The sequence below is a fragment of the Anas platyrhynchos genome, chromosome Z, assembly GCF_047663525.1.
Source record: "Anas platyrhynchos isolate ZD024472 breed Pekin duck chromosome Z, IASCAAS_PekinDuck_T2T, whole genome shotgun sequence".
Classification (NCBI taxonomy): domain Eukaryota; kingdom Metazoa; phylum Chordata; class Aves; order Anseriformes; family Anatidae; genus Anas; species Anas platyrhynchos.
In genome coordinates, this window is record NC_092621.1 from 24,428,326 (window position 1) to 24,448,800 (window position 20,475).

The window sequence follows — 20,475 nt, forward strand, 5'->3', positions numbered from 1 at the left end:
ATAAGATCAGCTTAGAAAGCCCAGGACTCTACAGAATATCTTAATGATAGGATATTCTCCCTTCAAGACCTCTCGTGTTTAGGAATAACTTTTATTTTATAGATATTGTTACAGTCTCCGGGCTGCTGTCTGGGCCTTTCCACTGACTACACAAGAGGCCTACAGAAATTAGGTTCAGTATCTCCTTCCACATACAAATTAATTCTTACCTTCATCTTGGTTGCAGCATCATCTAGTGTTGTGACCTCATGGTCTTTGTGTTCTCCAAAAAGCTTGTCAATAGCAGATATTGGACATTTGCAGTGGTAACAATATGTGTCTGTTTGCGCTTTCTTTAATTCTCTTTGTGGACTCTCAACTTGAGGAATGTTTGCCATTGATTTTTCAGGATACATCACCACAAAGCCTGAATCTTCAAGTTCAACAGGTGTTCTTTGCTCTGGTTCATTAACAAATTCATAACTATCCCCAACATGCTCAAAAGAATCCCTGTCTTCAAATAATAGCTCCTCATGTGTGAATTCAGATGATATTTCATCTTGTAACAGTTCTTCTTGTGTAATCACATCATAGTCCATTGACTCAGCAAGATCTTCATAAGCATCAGGGTGCTGCTGCTCCTCTCTTTGCAAATCTGTCTTCTCTCTTTGCTGAACAGTAGGAACACATGAGATATTTTCCTGGGTATACTGATCATCTTCACTGTCTTCAACAGGAGTTCTGATATACGGGATATATTTTTCCATTTGAGGAACTGCTGTTACTTTGTGCTGTTCTTCCCGCTTATTGCCAGCTTCCGGATGTGCAGCTCCCTGAGAATCAATTATTTGGCTATACTCTTGACTCATTTGCTCTGGCAATTCCTCAGTTGTTTCTACAGGTACATTTTCTTCTTCTCTTTGTTCAGTAGTATCACTTCTAGCACCTGAAAGAACTGCTTCTCTTCCAAAAGGAATGGCATGCATTGGTTTACAAATTGTTGCTTTAATGTCACTATCAACCTGTACTTTCTCTGTCTCCACAACACCCCTTTCTGGCAGAATCTCAGTTCCTAAAACACCAGTAGAGCTATACTTGTACTTGTCCTCGTAACTCTGAACTGAAATTCCTCCACTAAAAGACTCATCCTCTGGTATCTGATCCTCCTGATGATCTAAGACCTTCCCTGGAATTTCATCTTTAAGAATGTATTTTTCAAAATATATTCCTGTTCCATCATCTGTGTCTGAATTTCTACTAGGAAAAGATGCATTAGAATTTCCACTCTCCTCATCAGACGGAGTCTCACCCTTTGTTTTTTCTCCTACTGCTTCTGCATAGAGATCCTTGTACAAAAATGACAAAGCAGGTGGCTCTTCTAGAAGCTCTGGGTTAACAGCAGCAACTGATGTTGGAAAAAACAGAGATCGTTCTAGCACTCCTTCTTCTGAATCAAATAGTGGGGTTCCTGGTGACTTCCGTTCATCTTCTATATTTGTAACTCTTTTACTGCTAATGTCAATTGATTTCTGTGGAGGTAAAGATTCTGGAGCTGCTGCATAGGCCTGCATTTTGCTTTCTCCTTTTGCAGTACCATAAAAGACTTCATCCAGATCCTCAAGCAGGGAAAACTCCTCTTCCAAAGTATCTGCTTCCGTGCTTTCTTTAAAAGATGCGGCTTGTTCCACAGGTTCATTAGGATCTTCTGTCTCAGGAAATGATGAACTCAGTCTTTCAAAATGTGGCTTAACTGGGGATTTGTCATCAATCAAGGTGTACTTTTCAAAGTAATCCATATCAGCCATACCATTATCAGGATCCAATATCACATCAGTATTGCTTTCTGGCAACAGTGGACTTTCCTTTTGTGTTTCTTCAGTTTCCTCAGTCTCATCATTCTTGACCAATTCTTTTTGTTCGTGGGTTTCTGGCTTTCCCAACACTGACCTGTCTGAAATTTCTGTGGTTGTTCCAGAAGCTAAGGCACTACAACTATCATGAGCTAATTTTCTTTTAAATGAAGGATTTGTTTCCAAGTATTCTAGTTTATCTGGCATGTGTTTACTTTCTTCTTGATCAACAGAAGAAATATGTGTAGGAGCATGAATATTGAGTATTTCATAACCTTCTGAAATTATATTAAATAGATCTTTTTGTTCAGTAGGTTCTGGCTCATGCTGAGTGTCTTCTACAGCACTCGCTTGTTCCATTTCTTCCTCTTCTCTTGTCACATAATGTTCGGGCACTTTAGACGTTTTGTCTACCTGTGGATGTTGCACTGCTTCCCTTTCTGTAGGGTTTCCAAACTTAGTTTCACTCTTTGGAACTTTTTCTGGACCTGGATTATCTGCTCTTGGAGACAGTAAATCATGTCTTTGCATTCTGTGACCAGTTTCTGAGGGTACTCTGTGGGAAATTTCACTGGACACTGAATCAGAAACTCTAAATGTATCTCCTTTATTGACAGCAGTGCCATGAACTGTAAGTTCTGCACAACTTCCAGCTGGGAATTGTTTTGATCCAAAGCCAGAAGTTCCCTTCAGAGAAAGTTGAATTCCATGCTTGTCTACTTCTGTAGCTCGAATAGGATGAATTGAACGAGCTTTCACTTCTTCTGCCAGCCAGCTAGCCAAATCAAAAGATGGAATGCCTGTACTTGGCTTTTCATCAGAATTAGAGCAGACAGACTTTGACTCTGCTGAAGAGAGTCTGTCCTGTTCACCAGAAGAATGCTGAATTTTGTGTGTCACAGTTTCATAAACAAGATCTGGTGAAACAGCTCCCATTTGCTCTAAGGATGTATACTTCTGCTCTGCCAAATAGGGTTGCATTCCATGTCTTTCCTCTTCTTTTTTTGTTTGGTTTCCAGATGTACCTACTATTTTAGATAGAGATAATGAAATATTTTTTTTCTCTTTATCACCAGTGAAAGACACAGATACTGACTTTTCAGATGAAGTATGAAAAGGAACAAATGAATCTGAGGATATTGGTTGCTGGTCTGCTACAGCAGTCACCTTTGACTCTGTGCTCATCAATGATGGCACCTTCTGCACATCAGGTTGTATTTCTTGCTTATCCTGGTTGGCAGTGAATGTGGGGTGACTTCTTAGCTGCTCTGATGACAAGTATTCTGTGAGGTTTTGCTCGTCTTGTTCTTGTGTGTGCAGCAGGGACTTATCCCCCATCTGTGCTATATTCAAGCTTGCTGTTTTAGGTGAATATAGCTGATCTTTTTGCAATTCTGTTTCATCATGTGGTGGAATTACATATCTACTCTCTGATTGTGCAGACTGGGGAGTAACCAGCAGCATGCTCTGCCTGTCGTGTTCAGCTAGGGAGCACTTGGCAACCAAATACTCAGAGGTAGGTTTTGAATAAGGTGGAATTTCTTGCTGACATGTTTCATCAACTGAATAAAATGGAACTGAAGGTTCAGTCTCCAGTTTTGAAGGTACGGTTAAATACTCTTGACCTCGTACAGTTTCTGTTTTATCCGTAGAATATGATGCATTTAATGGCTCAGATTCTAATTGTTTAGTTGTGTGGAAGTAATGTGGAGCCTGTTCTCTCTCTGCTTCAGATGTAATTATATGTTCAGCTTCTGAATATGCAGCCATATGCAAATGTGGATGAATTCTTGTATTCTCCGCTTCTTTTCTTGCAGAGAAGAAACTTGACACAGGCTGTGCAGTTTCTGACTGCTCTGTTTTATAATGGGTGTGAGATAAATCTAAGTGCTCAGGGGACATGCCTCCAGCTACAGGTGAAGACTTTGGACTTCTTTCCATTTTTGTTTTAGAAACAGAATGTGAAACACCCAGAGGAATAGACACGGATTTTTCAGTAGGAGATGAATAGGGTTGAATTTTTGGGCTTGCTGCTTCCTCAGCGGAAAAGGATAAATCTTGTTCAGTTTCCCACTGAGTAGTTAGAGACGAAGTAGTCCCAGTGTCCCCCTTCTCTGAATGTCCTGCTCTCAATACATGCATTTCATGCTTTTCTGCTTGTTCAGTAGAGGTTGAAAAAGGTTGTTCAAATTTTGGTTGTGCAGTTTCCTGCTCCCCAGTCCTGCCAAGGGTATAAAGTACAGAAGGTGTTTCTGGTTGCTCTGCTTCAACAACAGAGTACTGCAAATTAACACACTGCTCTTCAGGATGGGCCCCATCCTTTTGCTCTGTTTCACCCATGAAGTATGGTGTCTCTGGATGTTCCATCTGGGCAGCCTGTGGCTGCTCTGCTTTGCCATAGGAGTACATTAAACTCGATGGTTTCACTCCATGAGTTTCTAGTTTGCCAAGAGAATATGACAACTCTGGACATTTTAATTTCATTTGTTCTCTTTGCAACTGGTCTGCTTTTCCCATAGAATATGAAAGGTCAGAAGGCACAAACCCTTCTTCTGCAGTTTCCTGTGTTTCTGTTTTACCAAGCAGATGTGATACACCTGGCTGCATTGAGTCTAACTGTGAAGTTAGTTCCTGCTTTTCTTCACCATGTGAGTGCAAAATGGAAGGCTGGGCCATCACTTTTTCCTCCAGTTTGCCAAAAGAATCCAAAACCTCTGGCTGTTGCAGTACTATTTGGGCTGGTTGTGAGATTTCTGACCTGTCAATTGTATAGGATAAATCCATTTCTTCCAGTTCTGGTTGTACTATTCCATGGTGCTCTTTTTGGCCAATGGAATGTGACAAATCTGTATAGTTTGATTTCTGATGTGTAGCTTCCTCTTCTGTTTCTCTAACTGGATAAGATAGCTCTTTATGTTGCAACTCTGACAACATCATTTCTTGTTCTGTTTTGCCGAAAGAATACTGCGAAGTTCTGTGTTCCAGTTCACCTCTCACAGTTTGTATTTCATCTGCTTTACCAAGGGCATATGTTAAATCTTGGTGTCCTATGTCTAGTTTTGTCCTTTCTTGTGACACTGGTTTGCAAACAGAATATGGTAAACTGGGAAGTTCCTGCTCTGGATGTGTCACTCCATGTTGCTCTGTTTTTACAATGGGATGGGGTGTTACAGTCTGCTCTGATTCCCATTGCATAGCCTGTGGCTGCTCTACTTTGGCAACAGAACGTGACAAACCTGGATGTTCAACCTCTGGTCGTGCTGTTCCTTGCTGCTGTGTTTTACCAGGTGAATGTAGCAAGTCCCGATGTTCTGTTTCCACTTGAACAGTTTGTGCTTGCTCTGTCTTGCCAGGGCAAGATGATAAATCTGCTTGTCCCAACACAAGCTGTGGTGTTTCTTTTCTCTGTGTTTTATCAGTAGAGTATGATAAACCTGAATGCTCCAACTCTTGTTTTGCCATTTCTTGTTGCTCTTTTTTGCTAAAGGAATGCAAGACGTCCAGGAACTCCCCTACCACTGAGGCCCTTTCTGGTTGCTCCACTGTTCTACTTGACAATGTTGGCTGTTCTAAGTTTAGTCGTGCTTCTTCCTCTGGGTGTAATGTATGGCTTTCCCTCTCCTGTTTGAAATCCAGTTGTGCACTTTGCTTGTCTTTGCTAATGGAAGAGGACAAATCAGGCTGTAGTACTTTGGCCATAGCATCTGAGACATTTGGATGTTCAGGGTCTAGTGCAGCAGCCCATGATTGCTTTGTTTTGACAGTAGAATGCAACAAATCAAGTTCTTCCAACTCTGGTTGTATTGCTTTATGAGGTTCTGCTGTGCCAACAGAGAAGGACAAATCTGCATATTCTGATTCTGCTTGTGAATTTTGCAGTCCTTCTGTTTTCTGAACAGAGTACTGCAACTTAGAGCGTTCTGCCTGCATTCCTGCACTTTCCCATTGCCCTTTGCTGAGAGATGATGAAAAATCACCTGGCTTTTCCAGCTCTGGTTGAACTCCTTCTTGTTGCTGTAAAGCACCAGTGGAATGTGATAAATCTGGACATTCCAAATCCAGCTTGGCAATTTGAGTTTGCTGTGTTTCACCAACTGAGCATGATAAATCCATTATTTCTGTCTCTGGCTGTATAACTTCATGGTGTTCTAATCTGCCAGCAGATAAGTCTGAATGAATTGATTTCTTATGTGGCGTTTCTTGTTCTGCCTCACTAACGGAATAAAATAACTGTGAATGTCCCAGTTCTGGCTTTGCTTTCTCTCCTTGTTTGAAAGAATGGAAGAAGCTTGACTGCTCCTCTTGAGCAGCTTGTGCTCGCTCTGTTTTGCCAGGCCAAGATGATAAGTCTGGTTTTCCTATCCCCAGTTGTGTATTTTTTTCTGGCTGTGTTTTATCAATGGAATATGATAAATCAGGATGCTCCAGCTCTGGTTTTGCCATTCCTTTTTGTTTTTCTTTTCCACTGTCAGGTGATGCACATGGAACTCCTTCCTTCTCTTTTGCAGGTGGTGGATGCTCTGTTCTGCCAACAGGCTGCACCTCATCAGGGTGTACCAAGTCTGTATGTGCCATGTCTCGCCGTCCCACTTTGTTGGCACGGGATGCCAAGACTCTGTGGCCCAGCTCCAGCTGAGCAGGTGGATGTTGCTCTGTTTTGTCATGGACATGCAACACATCAAATTGTTCCACTTCCAGTTGTGTTATTTCTTCTACTTTGCTGAGGGAGCATGATAGACCAGGATGTTCAGGTTTCAACTCTGTAGTTTTCAGTTCTCCTTCTTTGAAAACTGAATAAAGCAAGTCAGGATGTCCCTGCCCTGGCTCTGCTGTTTCTTCTTGTTCTACTGAACATTCTCGTTGGCCCACAGAATGGGCCAAATGTGAAATATCCACTTCTGACTGAACCATTTTCTGTTCAGGTTTTCCAAGGGAGTAAATTAAACCCACTTGCTCTGATTCTAGTTGCACCTCTGATTTATCCAGAGGATGTATCACATCAGTATGTTCTGTCCCTGGCAAGGTCATTTTGTCAACTGGCCTGTCAGTGGGAAATGATACACCTGATTGTTCCAAGTCCTCTTGAGCACATTTTAATTGTTCTATGTTGCCAGGAGAATATGAAAGCTTTTCTTGCTGTAACTGTTGTTTTGGGGTTTGCTGATGCTTTTCTCTGTCAACAGAAATTTTTCTGTGTTTCTGATCCAAAAGTATTGCTTCTGGTTTGTTTGCCTCATTGGTGAAATGTGACAAGTCAGTTTGTCTCACTTCTGATTGTGCAATTTCTGGCTTCTCAACTTCGCTGAGGGAATACGTCAAACCTGGATGTTTTGTGTCGATTTGTGCAATTCCTGGTAAAGCTCTTTTTCTGGCCACTTTAGGCAAATCTTTACATTTTGACTCAAACTCTTGAGTTGATTGTTCTGCAGATTCACCAAAGGAAAGTGATATATCTGGATGTTTTGAGTCCAATTGTAAGGTTTCTTGCTGTTTTTCTTCACCAACAGAACGTGACAAATTTGTGTATTTAGATTCCACCTCCATGGCTTCATCTTGTGCTCCACTCAGGGTTTCTGGAGAATCTAAATACTCTGATTCTTGTTGCATTTCTCCCATGGAGTGTAGCTTCTCTGGATGTTCTGAATCCTGCTGTATGGCATCATATGATTTCACTTCAGCCGTGGTACATGAAAAATCTGGATGTTCCATCACCAGTGGTGCAGTTTCTTGTTGCTTCGAACTAAATGGCAAAGTTGGATGTTTAAACTTTTCTTGTTGTTTAGGTCTGTGAGAGGAATATGACAAATCTGGATATTCTGAACTCACTTCCATTTCCAGTGGAGACTCTTTTCCACTGGAAGAGGGCAACAATGTTTGCTCCGGCTCTGGATGTGTTACTTCATCTTGTTCCATTTTCCCAGTAAAACATGAAAGAAGTGGTTGCTTTGATTTGCATTGTGTCACCTCCTCCTGCATGCCTGTACTTACATAAAATGCCTGTTCTGGGTATGCTGGCTTCATTTGCATTTCTTCTTGCATTTGTTCACTGAAAGTATATGGCAGAGGACATGCTAACTCTGGCTGAGCTGTTTCTTGCTGTGCCAAATCCATTTGGTCTATGTCTTGTGAATCTGCTTTCCCCCAGGTTTCTGACAAATCTGAATGCTGCAATTCCATTTGTGTAGCTTTTGGTTGGGCTTCTTCCAGCTCTTCCAGCTCTCTGTGTTCTGTCTCTTCTTGTTCCATTTTTCCAAAGGAATAAGATGTATCTGACTGGGCCAAACCCAGTGGTGATGTTCCCTGTTGTTTACTGTCAGAAGTAGAATAGGAAGGAAATAAATCCTTCTGCTCCAGCTGTGCCATTTCCCCAGAATTTGGTCTGTCAATTGAACATGAGGAGTATAATGATCCCGAATCTATTCCTTCTTGCACTATTTCTCCAGTGGTGAATGACAGGTCCCTGTTTTCTGAGGGTAGTACATTTTCATTTTGCTCTCCTTCCCTGATGGAACTTGGCCACCCTGGACCTTCTAAGTCTTTGTGGACAGCTTCCAGTGCTGCTTCTCCCTGGGAATATGGGACATCTGCATGTTTCAGCCTTGGTTGCAATAATTCCTGTTCTGTTTTGTCAGTGGAATATGAAGTATCTGCCCCTTCTGTCCTCAGCTGTGAAGTTTTATGCTGCTGTTCTTTTGTAGTAGAATATGACACAATTGGATGCTCTGACTGAGCAAGTTGAGTAGTTTCTCCTTGTACTGCCTTGCCAAGTGAGTACAGTTTACCTCCAAGTTGTGAATCCTGCTGTACAGGCTGCAGCTGTTCTCGTTTGTCACCAAAATGTGAGGAAAGAGAACTGTCCAAATCTACTTGTGCCAATGCTTGATGCTTTGTTTTATCCATGGGATATGGTAAATCTGAATGCCCTTTTTTCAGATGCCCCATTTGCTGCTTCTCAGCTCCTCCAGTAGAATCGTATATATCTGGATGTACTGAGTCAAATTCTGTAGTGTTTTCTTTCTCTGCTTCTCCCCTCAAACACGATAAATCTGAAGGTTCCAGCTCAAGTTTTGCTGTTGTTTCTTGCTCTGCTTCTTCAGGGTAGTAAGACTCTGGGTGTTCTAGTTCAATAGGAACAGGTTTTGGCCTTTCTGTTTCTTCCTTGTAAAAGGAAAAGTCCTGATGTTCTGTCTCCAGTTGTGCACTCTCTGATTCCTCTGTTTCTTCTCTGGAAAATGAAAGGTCTGGATGCTCCAGCTGTGCACTCCCTGATTCCACCATTTCTTCTCTGGAATATGAAAAGTCTGGCTGCTCCATCTTATGTTGAGCATTCTCCAATTCTTCTGTTTCTTCGCTGGAAAAAGAGAAGCCTGGCTGCTCCATCTCCAACTGTGCACTCTCCAATTCCTCTGTGTCTTCCTTGGAAAATGAAAAGTCTGGATGCTCCAGCTGTGCACTCTCTGATCCCACTGTTTCTTCTCTGGAATATGAAAAGTCTGGCTGCTCCATCTTATGTTGAGCATTCTCCAATTCTTCTGTTTCTTCGCTGGAAAAAGAGAAGCCTGGCTGCTCCATCTCCAACTGTGCACTCTCCAATTCCTCTGTGTCTTCCCTGGAAAATGAAAAGTCTGGATGCTCCAGCTGTGCACTCTCTGATCCCACCGTTTCTTCTCTGGAATATGAAAAGTCTGGCTGCTCCATCTTATATTGAACATTCTCCAATTCTTCTGTTTCTTCCCTGGAAAAAGAGAAGTCTGGCTGCTCCATCTCCAGCTGTGCACTCCCTGATTCCACCATTTCTTCCCTGGCATAAGAAAGACCTGGGTACTCTGTCTCCAGCTGTGTACTCTCTGATTCCAGCATTTCTTCCTGGGAATATGAAAGACCTGGATGATCTGTCTTATGTTGTGCACTCTCTGATTCTTCTGTGTCCTCCTTGGAAAGAGAGATGTCTGGCTGCTCCGTCTCTAGCTGTGCACTTTCCAATTCCTCAGTTTCTTCTCTGGAATATGAAATATATGGCTGCTCATCTTCCTGCTGTTCACTCTCTGATTCCACTATTTCTTCTTGGGAATATGAAAAATCTGGATGCTCCATTTTATGTTGTGCACTCTCTGGTTCTTCTGTGTCTTCTTTGGAAAGAGAGGAGTCTGGCTGCTCCATCTCCAGCTGTGCACACTCTGATTCCTCCATTTCTTCTCTGGAGTATGAGAAATTTGGATGCTCCGTCTTATGTTGTGCACTCTCCATTTCCTCTGTTTCTTCCCTGGAAATAGAGATGTCTGGCTGCTCCATCTCCAGCTGTGCACCCTCTAATTCCTCTGTTTCTTCCCTGGAATATGAAAGATCTGGCTGCTCCATCTCCAGCTGTGCACTCTCTGATTCCTCCATTTCTTCTCTAGAATATGAAAAATCTGGATGCTCTGTCTTATGTTGTGCACTCTCCATTTCCTCTGTTTCTTCCCTGGAAATAGAGATATCTGGCTGCTCCATCTCCAGCTGTGCACTCTCCAGTTCTTCTGTGTCATCCTTGGAATAAGAAAAGCCTGGATGCTCTGTTTCCAGTTTTACGCTCTCTGATTCCAGCATTTCTTCACTGGAGTATGAGATGTCTGGATTCTCCATCTCCATTTGTGCACTCTCTGCTTGATTGTTTACTTCAGTGGAAACAACAGGGTGATCCATATCTACTGCTTTATTCTCAACTGAACTTTTCTGGGTTTCTTGTTTTTCTGTGCGAACAGCATAGGAAATGCCAAGATATTTGGAATCTATCTTTTCAGGAATATGTGATTTTAGTTTAACTCCTTCATCCTCTGTTATCTGAGTGGAGAAGTCTTGTTCTGACTCTGTTTGCTTCTGTAAGTGAACATTTTGCATTTCTGGTATTGGGGTCCTTTGACTCTCCATTTTTTTAACAGAATCCAATGGACCTGAAAGATCAGTTTTTGACTGTGCAGTTGCTGACGAGTGACTCTCAGTTTCTTGCTTCTCTGTTTCATCTACAGAATGTGGTAAAAGCACATGTTCTGACTCTGATTGTGCACTCTCCGATGACTGAGGAATAATATCCTCCTGTCTTGTGTCAGATAGAGTGGAATATCTGAATTTAGCTGATGGAGCACTAGGTAAGTAAGACTGAACTGCTGACTTCTGTATTTCCTTCTCAGGATGTTCTGATGCTGATGCTGTAGGCAAAATAGGTTCAGTGCTTTGTCTATCTGCTGAATCAGGCTGTGGTGCTGAACTGGCCTGGGTTTTCTGCTCCTTTGGTTCATCCAGAAGATCTGATGCTGTCAGCAGTGATTGCTCTGTTTTCTTTTTTGCAGTTTCAGCTGAAGGAATCAGCACTTGTTTCTCTGATTTGTCATCAGACTCTAATGCAATGGATGTCGACTGCTCTGTTATTGCCATCTTGGCCACCGGTGAATAGGAGAAACTTTGCTGCTTCCTTGCTTCTTCAGGAGGGCAGGACTTCACTGACTGTCCTGGTACCTCATCTGGAGTCTCCAGTAGAGACTGTCTGTCTGTTCTTTCTTTATGCTGAAGAGTTGTTTTTTCAGCAGAGCTTGAAAATTTGCTTGGTGTATCTTTCATTTTAGTAGGTTTAATATTTTTAAGTGAAATATCATCTTTATTAGTACGTTGCTTTTCAAGATGTGTTGCTGAAGAATAGCTTTGACTTGGATATGTTGCAGATTGCTGCCTTTGATTCCTTCTTCTTTCTGATGGTGTTTCAAGATTTCTGTATATCCTCTGGAAAGGTTTTGGATGCGTTGCTTCCGAAAATGAACTGAACTGATGCAATCTTTCTTTTACTGATGTATCTAGGAACTGTTCAGAATCTCCTGAAACTGAGCTCTTTCTTTGGATTCTAGTTTTCTCTAGTGTTTCAGGGGCTGGCCCAGTTCCTCCAAAAATGGAGTTGAACAGCTGAATTCTAGCTTTTACTGGTCCTCCAAGGATCGGTCCTACTTTTCTCAGTCTGCTTTCTCTAAATATGGATCTTATTGGAGCACGTTTTACTGGTTCTTCTGCAATATTCTCCAGATCTTCTTTGTCATCCAACATTTCCTCATCTGTATCTCGTGTTTCCATCTGTTCAACATTTAACACTGAGCCTTGCACATCTCCTAGAACAGTTCTTGGTTCTTGTCTCTGCATTCCAGAAGAGTCACGTTTTTTGTTGCCCTGGCCTCCTTTGAGAGTTGTAGGCAATGGCACCCTATTTGAAGGTTTACGCTTCCTTTTCCTAACAATTTTACCTTCATCCATGATAAAGATAACTTTTCCTGGAGGAGAACCTACTGGTGAACTTTCCATACTGTAAAGATCAGAAGTTGTACTAGTTTCTGAGGTCCAGGGAGTAGAACATCTGCTCGAGCTGGTTTCCCAGGTTATTCCACTATCTTCACTTTGAACTGTTACCATAGAAAAGGAGGGGTTATTCATGATGTACTGCAGCTTGGGTTTCACATCTTCACTTTGGATTAGATCTTTTAAACTGAAGAAGAAAAAAAAAAGAGAAAAAAAAGGAAAAAACAAAAGCCATAAAATCACATAACATCAAATTACTGCTATGAAATCCAGTGCACTAAAACAACGTTTTTTAAACTTTCAAAAATACTGCATGTGCATATATTTTGAAACACAAGCAGAAGCGAAGCCATATTTCATCTGACGAATGTACTTTAGAAGCATTTTTCTAAGTGTGCATGTTGCAAGGTTAGTTCACCAAAGGAGAGGTGTTTAAATGCTCTTGACAATGCAGGAAAAGCAGTCTTTGATCAGGCCTTGATTTGCCAGTATGAGATTGAATGGATTCTGGGGCTATTCTCCAGTGCCTGATTATCTCACAGTATAATTTAAACCTAGCACTAATCATTTATAAGATACTGTCAATATTTTAATAGCATCCACATTTGCTTTGATATAATGTGCAAAGGAGTAGCAAATCTGGCTCGTTACTGTCTTCACCTATGTTTCACTGTCTAAGCACTCTACATATTTAACATAGTAATTTAGAATATGTTCAACAATCTAAATATTCTGAAATAACAGTGTTTTATAAAGCTAACTTTAAACCTTATGATATGCATGTGACAGTACACTGTCACATGCTGCAATTAAATCTCATCTTAGTTTAAGAAAAAATGAAGAAATGTTTTCTGAGAAGCTTTGGAAAAAAAACAGTCTTAGGTGTAAGAACGTAAAAAACAGCAAAAGCAATTATAAGACATTGAAACATGGTGCTATTTAAAAAAAATATATCTTACTAGGGTTGCAAGAGTTACTTCGAAAAAGCATAGAAAAAGCGATCATAACACTCAACCCCCATACTCCTGGAGTAGGTAGAAGTTCATTGGGGGAAATTGTGTTAGTAGCTGAGGGAAAGAAATGCAGAGTGCCTGCTGGCAGAGGCGGAGGCTTCAGCAGAGCAAAGCTGGTGAAGGAGGGGTGACCTCGGTCACTCCCACAGAAGGGTGCAAAACTATGGCTACACAAAGCCCTCTGTAGCACTTTGTATGTGATTAGGATAGAGTGCTTCACAAATGTGAAGAAATCTGGCTCCTGACCACGGGCACTGAGCTGCAGCACCTGACTCACCGAGTGCTGCAAGTGATGACCCGGCTACGACCAGGAGGGTGCCCAAGGCAAGGGGAACACAGGTGTGGAGCTCTCAGCACTGCTCTGCAGGGTGCTGAGCAAATGCCAGGAGGCGAAGGTCTCTGAGGGAGGAGAAAAGGCAATTCTGCAGAGCCATCATCTCTCCATCAAGTGAACTTTGCAAACCATAAAGAATTTGTAAAGGTCACTCAGCAAAACTGCTCAGTACCTGCCAGAAGGTTAAAAAAAAAAAAAAATCTAATACTGCTAATACCTCTAGCACTGCTGGTGTTACCTTTCCCTAACTTTTGCTCCTAAAAGCTAAAAGTACAGCACAAGAGCTGCCCTGGGCTGGCCCGTGCTGAGGTTCATACAAACTGTGTCCCATCTCTGATGAGTTTGGTGCTAACCAAAGACTGAAGTCACCCATGGGACACAGCCTGACCAGGCCACAGTGGGACAACACAGTGTTGAAGTCCAGTGACAGGACTTAAAGACAGTTGTGGTGACTAGGCTGGCCTGAAGGTTGTGCTTAGTAGGACAGCTTGGAGTCATGCCCAGAGTCTAAGTCTGACAGTACAATAACAAATAATCATGTCTTAGCCAAAAACAAACAAACAAACAAAACACCACCAAACCAAATTAAACCAAAACCAAAACAAAACAAAACATAATGCAATGCCCAGCCCACAAACCAAAGCAAAACCAAACCAAAAATGCAGCATAGACAGCTGATTACCTGCCTAGGTGTGGTACTCCCTAGCAAGGCTAGCTTCATAGGTAAGATTTATAGTGTGGAAGAACAGACAAAGCAAACAATACCTGCATCAATTTTGCTGCTACCTCTTCCTTTGCCTGTTTCATGATTTGGTATTGGGTTGACTTGGGCATAGCATAAGCAAATAAATAAATAAAATCCATAGCATTAGTACTAAGGAAGTACATTCAGGTCCTATCTGAGTCCACAATAACAGAAGCCTAATCTTTTTATAGTTTTTTCAACTTCTGAATAGCCCTCATATATTTTTTAACCTTCTCCTCTGCACTGATGTTATTAAATAAAATCCCACACAGAATAGAGCAGCTCTCCCACTTCATCTGTTATTAGTCATTAAGAGCAGGCTGCCCTGGCCCTGCCTATGCGAAGAGCTTCAATTATTCAAGTCATCCTCTGTTTTCCAAAGTTGCAGTCACAGTCCATCTTCCTCTGCAGCGCAATGAGCCGGTGCTTTATATTTTTAAGCCAGAATGAAAGACATACAATTTAAGATTTTTCATCCAACATACTTCCAAATGCTCCTCTAGTTCTCTATAGAATTTGTATGCTGTACAGCAGTAGGCTTCTAGTCACTGGAAGTGTTTGCCATTGCAAAAAGACATTCCCAATGTTCCAGGTGCATAAATAGAGATGTGAAAGTGCAGACATCCAGGGACAGCAGACAACTCTGCTTTTTTCCACACAGACATTTCACACCCAATCTTGTTGGCAAACCAGCCAGTCTGTTATTTCCACGCTAGGACATTGGCTCAAAACTTTTATAGTTCTTGAAGACACCAACAATCTGTTTCGTGCTTCCTGTTGTAATAGCCCAAACCCCAGAGATTTCTTATCTTCTTCTGCTTCTCACAGTCTCCTGCCTCTCACCACAACTTGCATGCTGTGCCTGCTGTGCCTGCTGGGATTTCAGATTTCTAGCCCAGCATGGCAGGCTGAGCTTGTGCTCCCTTGCGTATAATGCTGGGAAAGACTTTTCACCTCCCTGGATGCCAGGATGTCCCTGTACATCCTGGATGTCAAGCTGTGCCAGTGGCCTGCACAGGCAAGGTCTCTCATTTCCTAAAGTCTCCTACGACAACTCTGCAGCACAGCGCAAGGAGAAAAAAATTGCTTGGGCCAACTTCCCATCCTAGCTGAAAGAAACATGTTCTTTTTCTGTGATTTTGTTCTGCACATTCCTGCAGTCTCTGCCTTCACCATGCTGCCCCTTTCGCCCTACAGCAATCTGTATGCTCAGCTGTGTCTCCCTATTGCTCTGCATTTCCTAGGGCAATAGATCATCCTTTTCCTTCTGCAGGGTAAGAGAATTAGGAACTACCAGAAACTCATTATTTTAAACCCAGCCTTTCATGTATTAGCCTACTGTTAACTTCATATCTTCCTGTGGAATGACTACTTCATGTAAAAATGAGAAGGGGGAAAAAAAAAGGAAAATAGGGAGAGTGGGAAATGGAATTTCCAGAACTCCATGACTTTCTCCCCATTAACTGGCCTTCTTAGGTCATCACTAAATAGATAAAAAGAGTCCCACACCCATTCCAGCTACCTGGAAACACATATAAATTGACTGCAGAGCCCTTATAACATAAGCCCTGCCTACAGACACATCCTGAGACCTTCCCTTTCTGCAAAAGGAAATCAGTTGGGAAAGTTATGAGAGGCAGAACTGTGCTGCAGCTGCTCAAATGTCACATAGCAGTTAGAGGCTCAGGTATTCTACCAGGTACACAAATCACTTGGGTGCTATCTTCCCACAACAAGACTGTAATCTCACAGATACCAGCACAAAAATTAAAATTACTCATATTTGCTGTTTGCCTTAAAATATAAAACAAGTGCTTTGAAAATATTTTTGCTATTTAAACGATTTATTCTACATGGAACTAGGAAAAAAAAAAAAAGACATCTGTCAAGAGCCATTAGTCTCAGACAGCAAAATGCCCAAAGGCAAGAAAATATTGCATGAACCTTCCGAAGATCAATGGGTTATTTATACTGACCAGGATGTGATGCCTTACGCCAGCTTTATATTGGGTTCTGATGTCGTGTGTTAGTCTCACTACTTGCATAACAAACTGTGATAGGAAACCAAATTGTTTACAGATTACATTACAAAGCTTAGTAAAACCTGAACTTTTCTGCTTTATGTGCAGGCATCATAATTCTTGGGCAAGCCATAAGCTCTGCTGCACCTTTATGCATTTTTTTTAACACTCTAAAGAGACTTATGAATTACGTGGTGCATTTCCAACAGGAAAACACTTTCTATCAGAGAAGAATAATTTTCTTAGTCCGCAGAAATGCTCTCAGTAACCCATGGGGGTCTGATAGCTGGCTGGCGTTTTACCTGTGCTATGGAAGGGAAACAAAACCAAACCTTTACCCTGGCCTGCCATCAGAGCCTTGTACACAGACACCTGCTCGTTGCTCAGGCAGCTGGTGGGGATTAACAAGACGCAGAAGCCAGGCTTCTTTGCTGGAAGGGGCATACATGAAAAAAGCTGCAGCAAAAACTATGCCCTGCTCCATAACTTCTGCAAAGGAACACATGTGGAAGTGGTGCAGGTCAGCCAGGGCTTGTACAGCGACGTGAAGGGAGCAGGGGAACACCGAGACTCTTCTGCTTCACTCCCTGAAGCACTTCCTGACCTTGGGCCAGCCGTTGTGTTGCATAACTCTTTTATAAAATAGGAATGAGAATTTGCGTGCTCGAAAGATGGAAATAGAAGGAGCCAATGGGGAACTTCCCGCTGACTGCAATGTTGCACAATCAGGTGCCATTCAACTGCATGTAAAGGAGGAACACAAAAACGACAGAGAGCTTGGGGCTGTTAAAAATAAATCAGTGACGACAGGGGCCAGGACAGACTGTCTTCAGCCAAGTTTGCATATTGGTTACATCTCCTCTCAGCTACATTTTCAAAACACCAGAAAATTATGTTCTGCATCCGGGGCTTTAAAAAATGTTTGTCAACCAATAACTATCTTACAGACTCAGTGAGTACATGGAAGGGGCTTTGCCCTGCTGTTCTTGCTTAGCCAGTACTTCCCAGGAATTTTGCCCAGGCAGTAAGCATAGCAGAAGGCTTTAAACTCTACTAGCACACTGACATTTGCAATAGCAAAATTTAAGCTGTTAAAGAATCCATTTTATTTAACTTTAATAAGCTATTTCTGAATGCCCAGTGCAGTTAATGTGTCTGTGCCAAAAACAAAATTTTGCATCTCAATTACCCTAATTAAACTAATCAAATGGAGTTATATACTCAGTTACCACTGGGCACAGCTGTTAAAGAACTCACTGGCAGGCTCTGATCTCTCTTATTAGTAGATGGTTAACGGTAGGTATGAACTCTGGAATTTGTAATATAACTGATTGCTAAAGGGAATGATTTCTGTGGTTTAATTAAGCATTGCAATGCAACGCCTGAGCTTTGGTTGCAGAGGCTGCTAGCCAGAAGCAAGTCACAGCTGTGGGGAGCTGCAAACAGGCACCTGAGAAGTCGTCCTCCCATCGTGAGCAGTAAATAACTGCAGTGCTACATACAGGCATGTATTTCCATTCCTTTAATGGAAAAGTTAGCCATTCCTACTCTTGTTGTGTTCTACAATTTGAGTTTTATTATTAGCCATTTAATTGCAGATAGCATTAAAAAAGAATCCAGGCTGTTGTGTTTTAGCTGTCTGCAGTGAGTAGCTCCAGCTTCAGCTGGTTTTCTTGTCAGGTTACAGCTATGCGCAGGTGTAAATACCATTTATAGTCACGTAACCCCTCTCACTGCCTGTGTGGACCCAAGTAAACGTCTCCCTTGGGAGAAAAGCAGCATTACCTACAGGAGGCATCCCCCCCTTTCTGGAAAACTGGCTCTTCATTCTCAGAGCACAGAGCTTTCCCATCTCTCCTGAGCTACGTTTCCCTGTTTAAATTTCACTCCTGCAGGACTCAGGGTGGTTTAGGCAGCACAGATGCTGCCCCACCACCTCTCTTCGGCCATCTCTTTCTCTCCTGGTGAAGCTCAGTGAAAATGAGAAATGCTTTGCATTGTCAGAGCAGTTTCTAAATGCAGAATGGCTCCACAGCACTTTGGTTTTAGGTCCTGTATGAGCAAAATTTCATATAAATGTTATTTCTGAAAATATCTTAAACAGTCAACGGTGATGTTATCGGTTCTTCCTGAAGTATGCACCCTGAACTGGTTGGCTTTGCTCCAGAAACCTTGCAGCCTGGTACAAAGGGGTGGCCTCTCTGTCTCTTTATGAAATCAACAGCGTTTGCATGGTCAAAGACGACGTTAGGGTGAGTCGAGCTGCAGACGCCCCCACATCCAGTGTGGAACCAAGTTCCCTCTCCTTATTTTCCTCACGGCAGAAACGTAGTGTTATGGAAAAAAAAAAAAAAAAAAAAAAAAGCTTCCATGCAAGTGTTAAAAAATCAAAAAATCAAATGACACCTCATTCCACTCCACAAATCTCCTGAGATTTCCTGTTAGTGGAGAGTGTGTAGAACAAGTTTTACTTTTTTGAGAAAAGAAAGGACTGATGAGGGAGGGACGAGAGCGAAGGCAGAAAAAAGGAACAAATTTAACTGCACCATTATCATATTTGACCGTTTTCTCTCCGACAGGCAAATCTCCAGCATGTCTCAGATCGAAATGTGACAAAGAGTCAGCCAGAAAGGGAGGAGCAGAGGGAGATGCCACTTGAGCTGGCATGCCGGAGGCTCTTTAAATAGAAAAGCTTTCAGGGAACTCAGAGCCGGCGCTTGCTGCACAAAACCTAATTACGGCCATCCCCACCCAAAACACCCCCCACCTCATATCTGCAGCAGCCAAAGAGCCCCTGCAGGGGTGGGAAGGGGGAAGAGGAACCGAACCGGGCCCAGGCCCAAACCTTCACCTCCACAGGGCAGTGCTGTCAGGCAAGGCCGCCAGCAGCCCCCACAGGGGAGGCAGTACCTGTTACTCAGCTCCTCTGCTTCCTCTGGGTCCACGGCCTCCTCCTCCTCTTCTTCCTCCTCTTCTTCCTCCTCCTCCTCCTCCTCTTCCTCTTCTTCTTCATCCTCTATGAAGGAGGAGGTCTCGGATGCCCGGTCACACTCGGCGCCGCGGTACCCCTCCATGCCCTTTCTAGCTCAGGCCCTCGACGGTGATTTTTACCCCCGACCCTGTCCTCCCCAGGGTTGCCTGAAGCAACTGTCATCCCCAGCAGCTCTCGCTTCTCCTGACTCAGGGCAGTCTTTAAATAGAGGCAGCGAAGTTGCAGCACCGACTCGCTGCCGGTCCCACCCCGGGTCCTAGCACCAACCGGGTGCCAGGGCACGTGGCAGCGGCCGGCTGGCCTCACGCCGCCCCAGAGGCAAAGGCCACCACAGGCTGGGGAACAGGACCCAAGCCCCGGCCAAGCTGCTCCAAGTGGGTCTGGTTAAAGAGCTGGAGTGGGGGGGAGGCACAAACAAAGCGAGTGTTTTCTCCTGCCCCTGCAAAAAAAGGCGCTTTTGGCATGCCCAAATGCTATTTCCAGCGTGGAGCCCAGCTGGGGACATGTGGTGGCTCAAGGCAAGACCTCCTGGAGCTAGAGAGGTCACAGGAGATTACCCAGGGGGTGACTTGGATGTGCACCTTTAGTAATTAATGCTGTGCTCTGAGGGGTATCGGGTGCACTGCTGATTTCAACAACATGTAGGGCATATGTTTGAACCCTGAAATCCACTGATGTATTAAATCCCAGGGCATCTCAAGTATCTTTTTCCGGTGGACTAGAACCGATACTAATTTAAAGCAAAACCAAATCGTATTACCATGAAGAGTTAATGTCAAGCCCCATTTGTCCTTTAACATTCTGCATTTTCACTCAGAAGCCTGTGGTTTTCACAAACAAAATGGAAGTATTTCCAAATCACTAGCCAAAAAAAGCCTTTAAAAATAATAAAAATGAAGTGAAATAAAATAAAATAAATAAAATAAAAATAAAATGAAAGAGGGAGAGAAAAGCATCTATGCTCAGATTCTAACTGAAGAACTTCCAAATTATTTCAGGTATATACGATGTTTGTACACCCAGCACAACTCTAATCTCAGTAATTTTAGTTCTAAAACAGTTGTCAAGCAATCAGCGAACTCTTCCTAGTGTTTTAAGTACAGAAACACCCAAGCAGGTATTTCTAAGTACAAGATCTCTCTGCGGTGCTGAATTAAAACTTTACTGTCAAATTCACCTGATGTAAAATACTTCCTAAGCAGCATGTGTGTATAAAAGCAATCTGTT

At 42.7% G+C, this 20,475-nt stretch overlaps 1 protein-coding gene across 2 annotated transcripts in view; it reads right to left on the minus strand.

Moving 5' to 3' along the window:
- Nucleotides 1-19,472, minus strand: part of CMYA5 (cardiomyopathy associated 5) — a 46,427-nt gene extending 26,955 nt beyond the window's left edge. Inside the window, exons 1-2 of one of the 2 annotated variants that reach the window (XR_011805688.1) lie at nucleotides 19,167-19,472; nucleotides 210-12,330 (exon numbers count right to left, since the gene is read on the minus strand). Coding sequence is in view for 1 of the 2 variants with exons in the window: in XM_038170219.2 (XP_038026147.2) it covers nucleotides 210-12,330; nucleotides 19,167-19,330 (12,285 nt within the window). In the remaining variant the exon portion in view is untranslated. The remainder of the gene's footprint in view (nucleotides 1-209; nucleotides 12,331-19,166) is intronic. The other variant, XM_038170219.2, reaches the window with a different exon arrangement.
- Nucleotides 19,473-20,475: the final 1,003 nt, after the last annotated feature.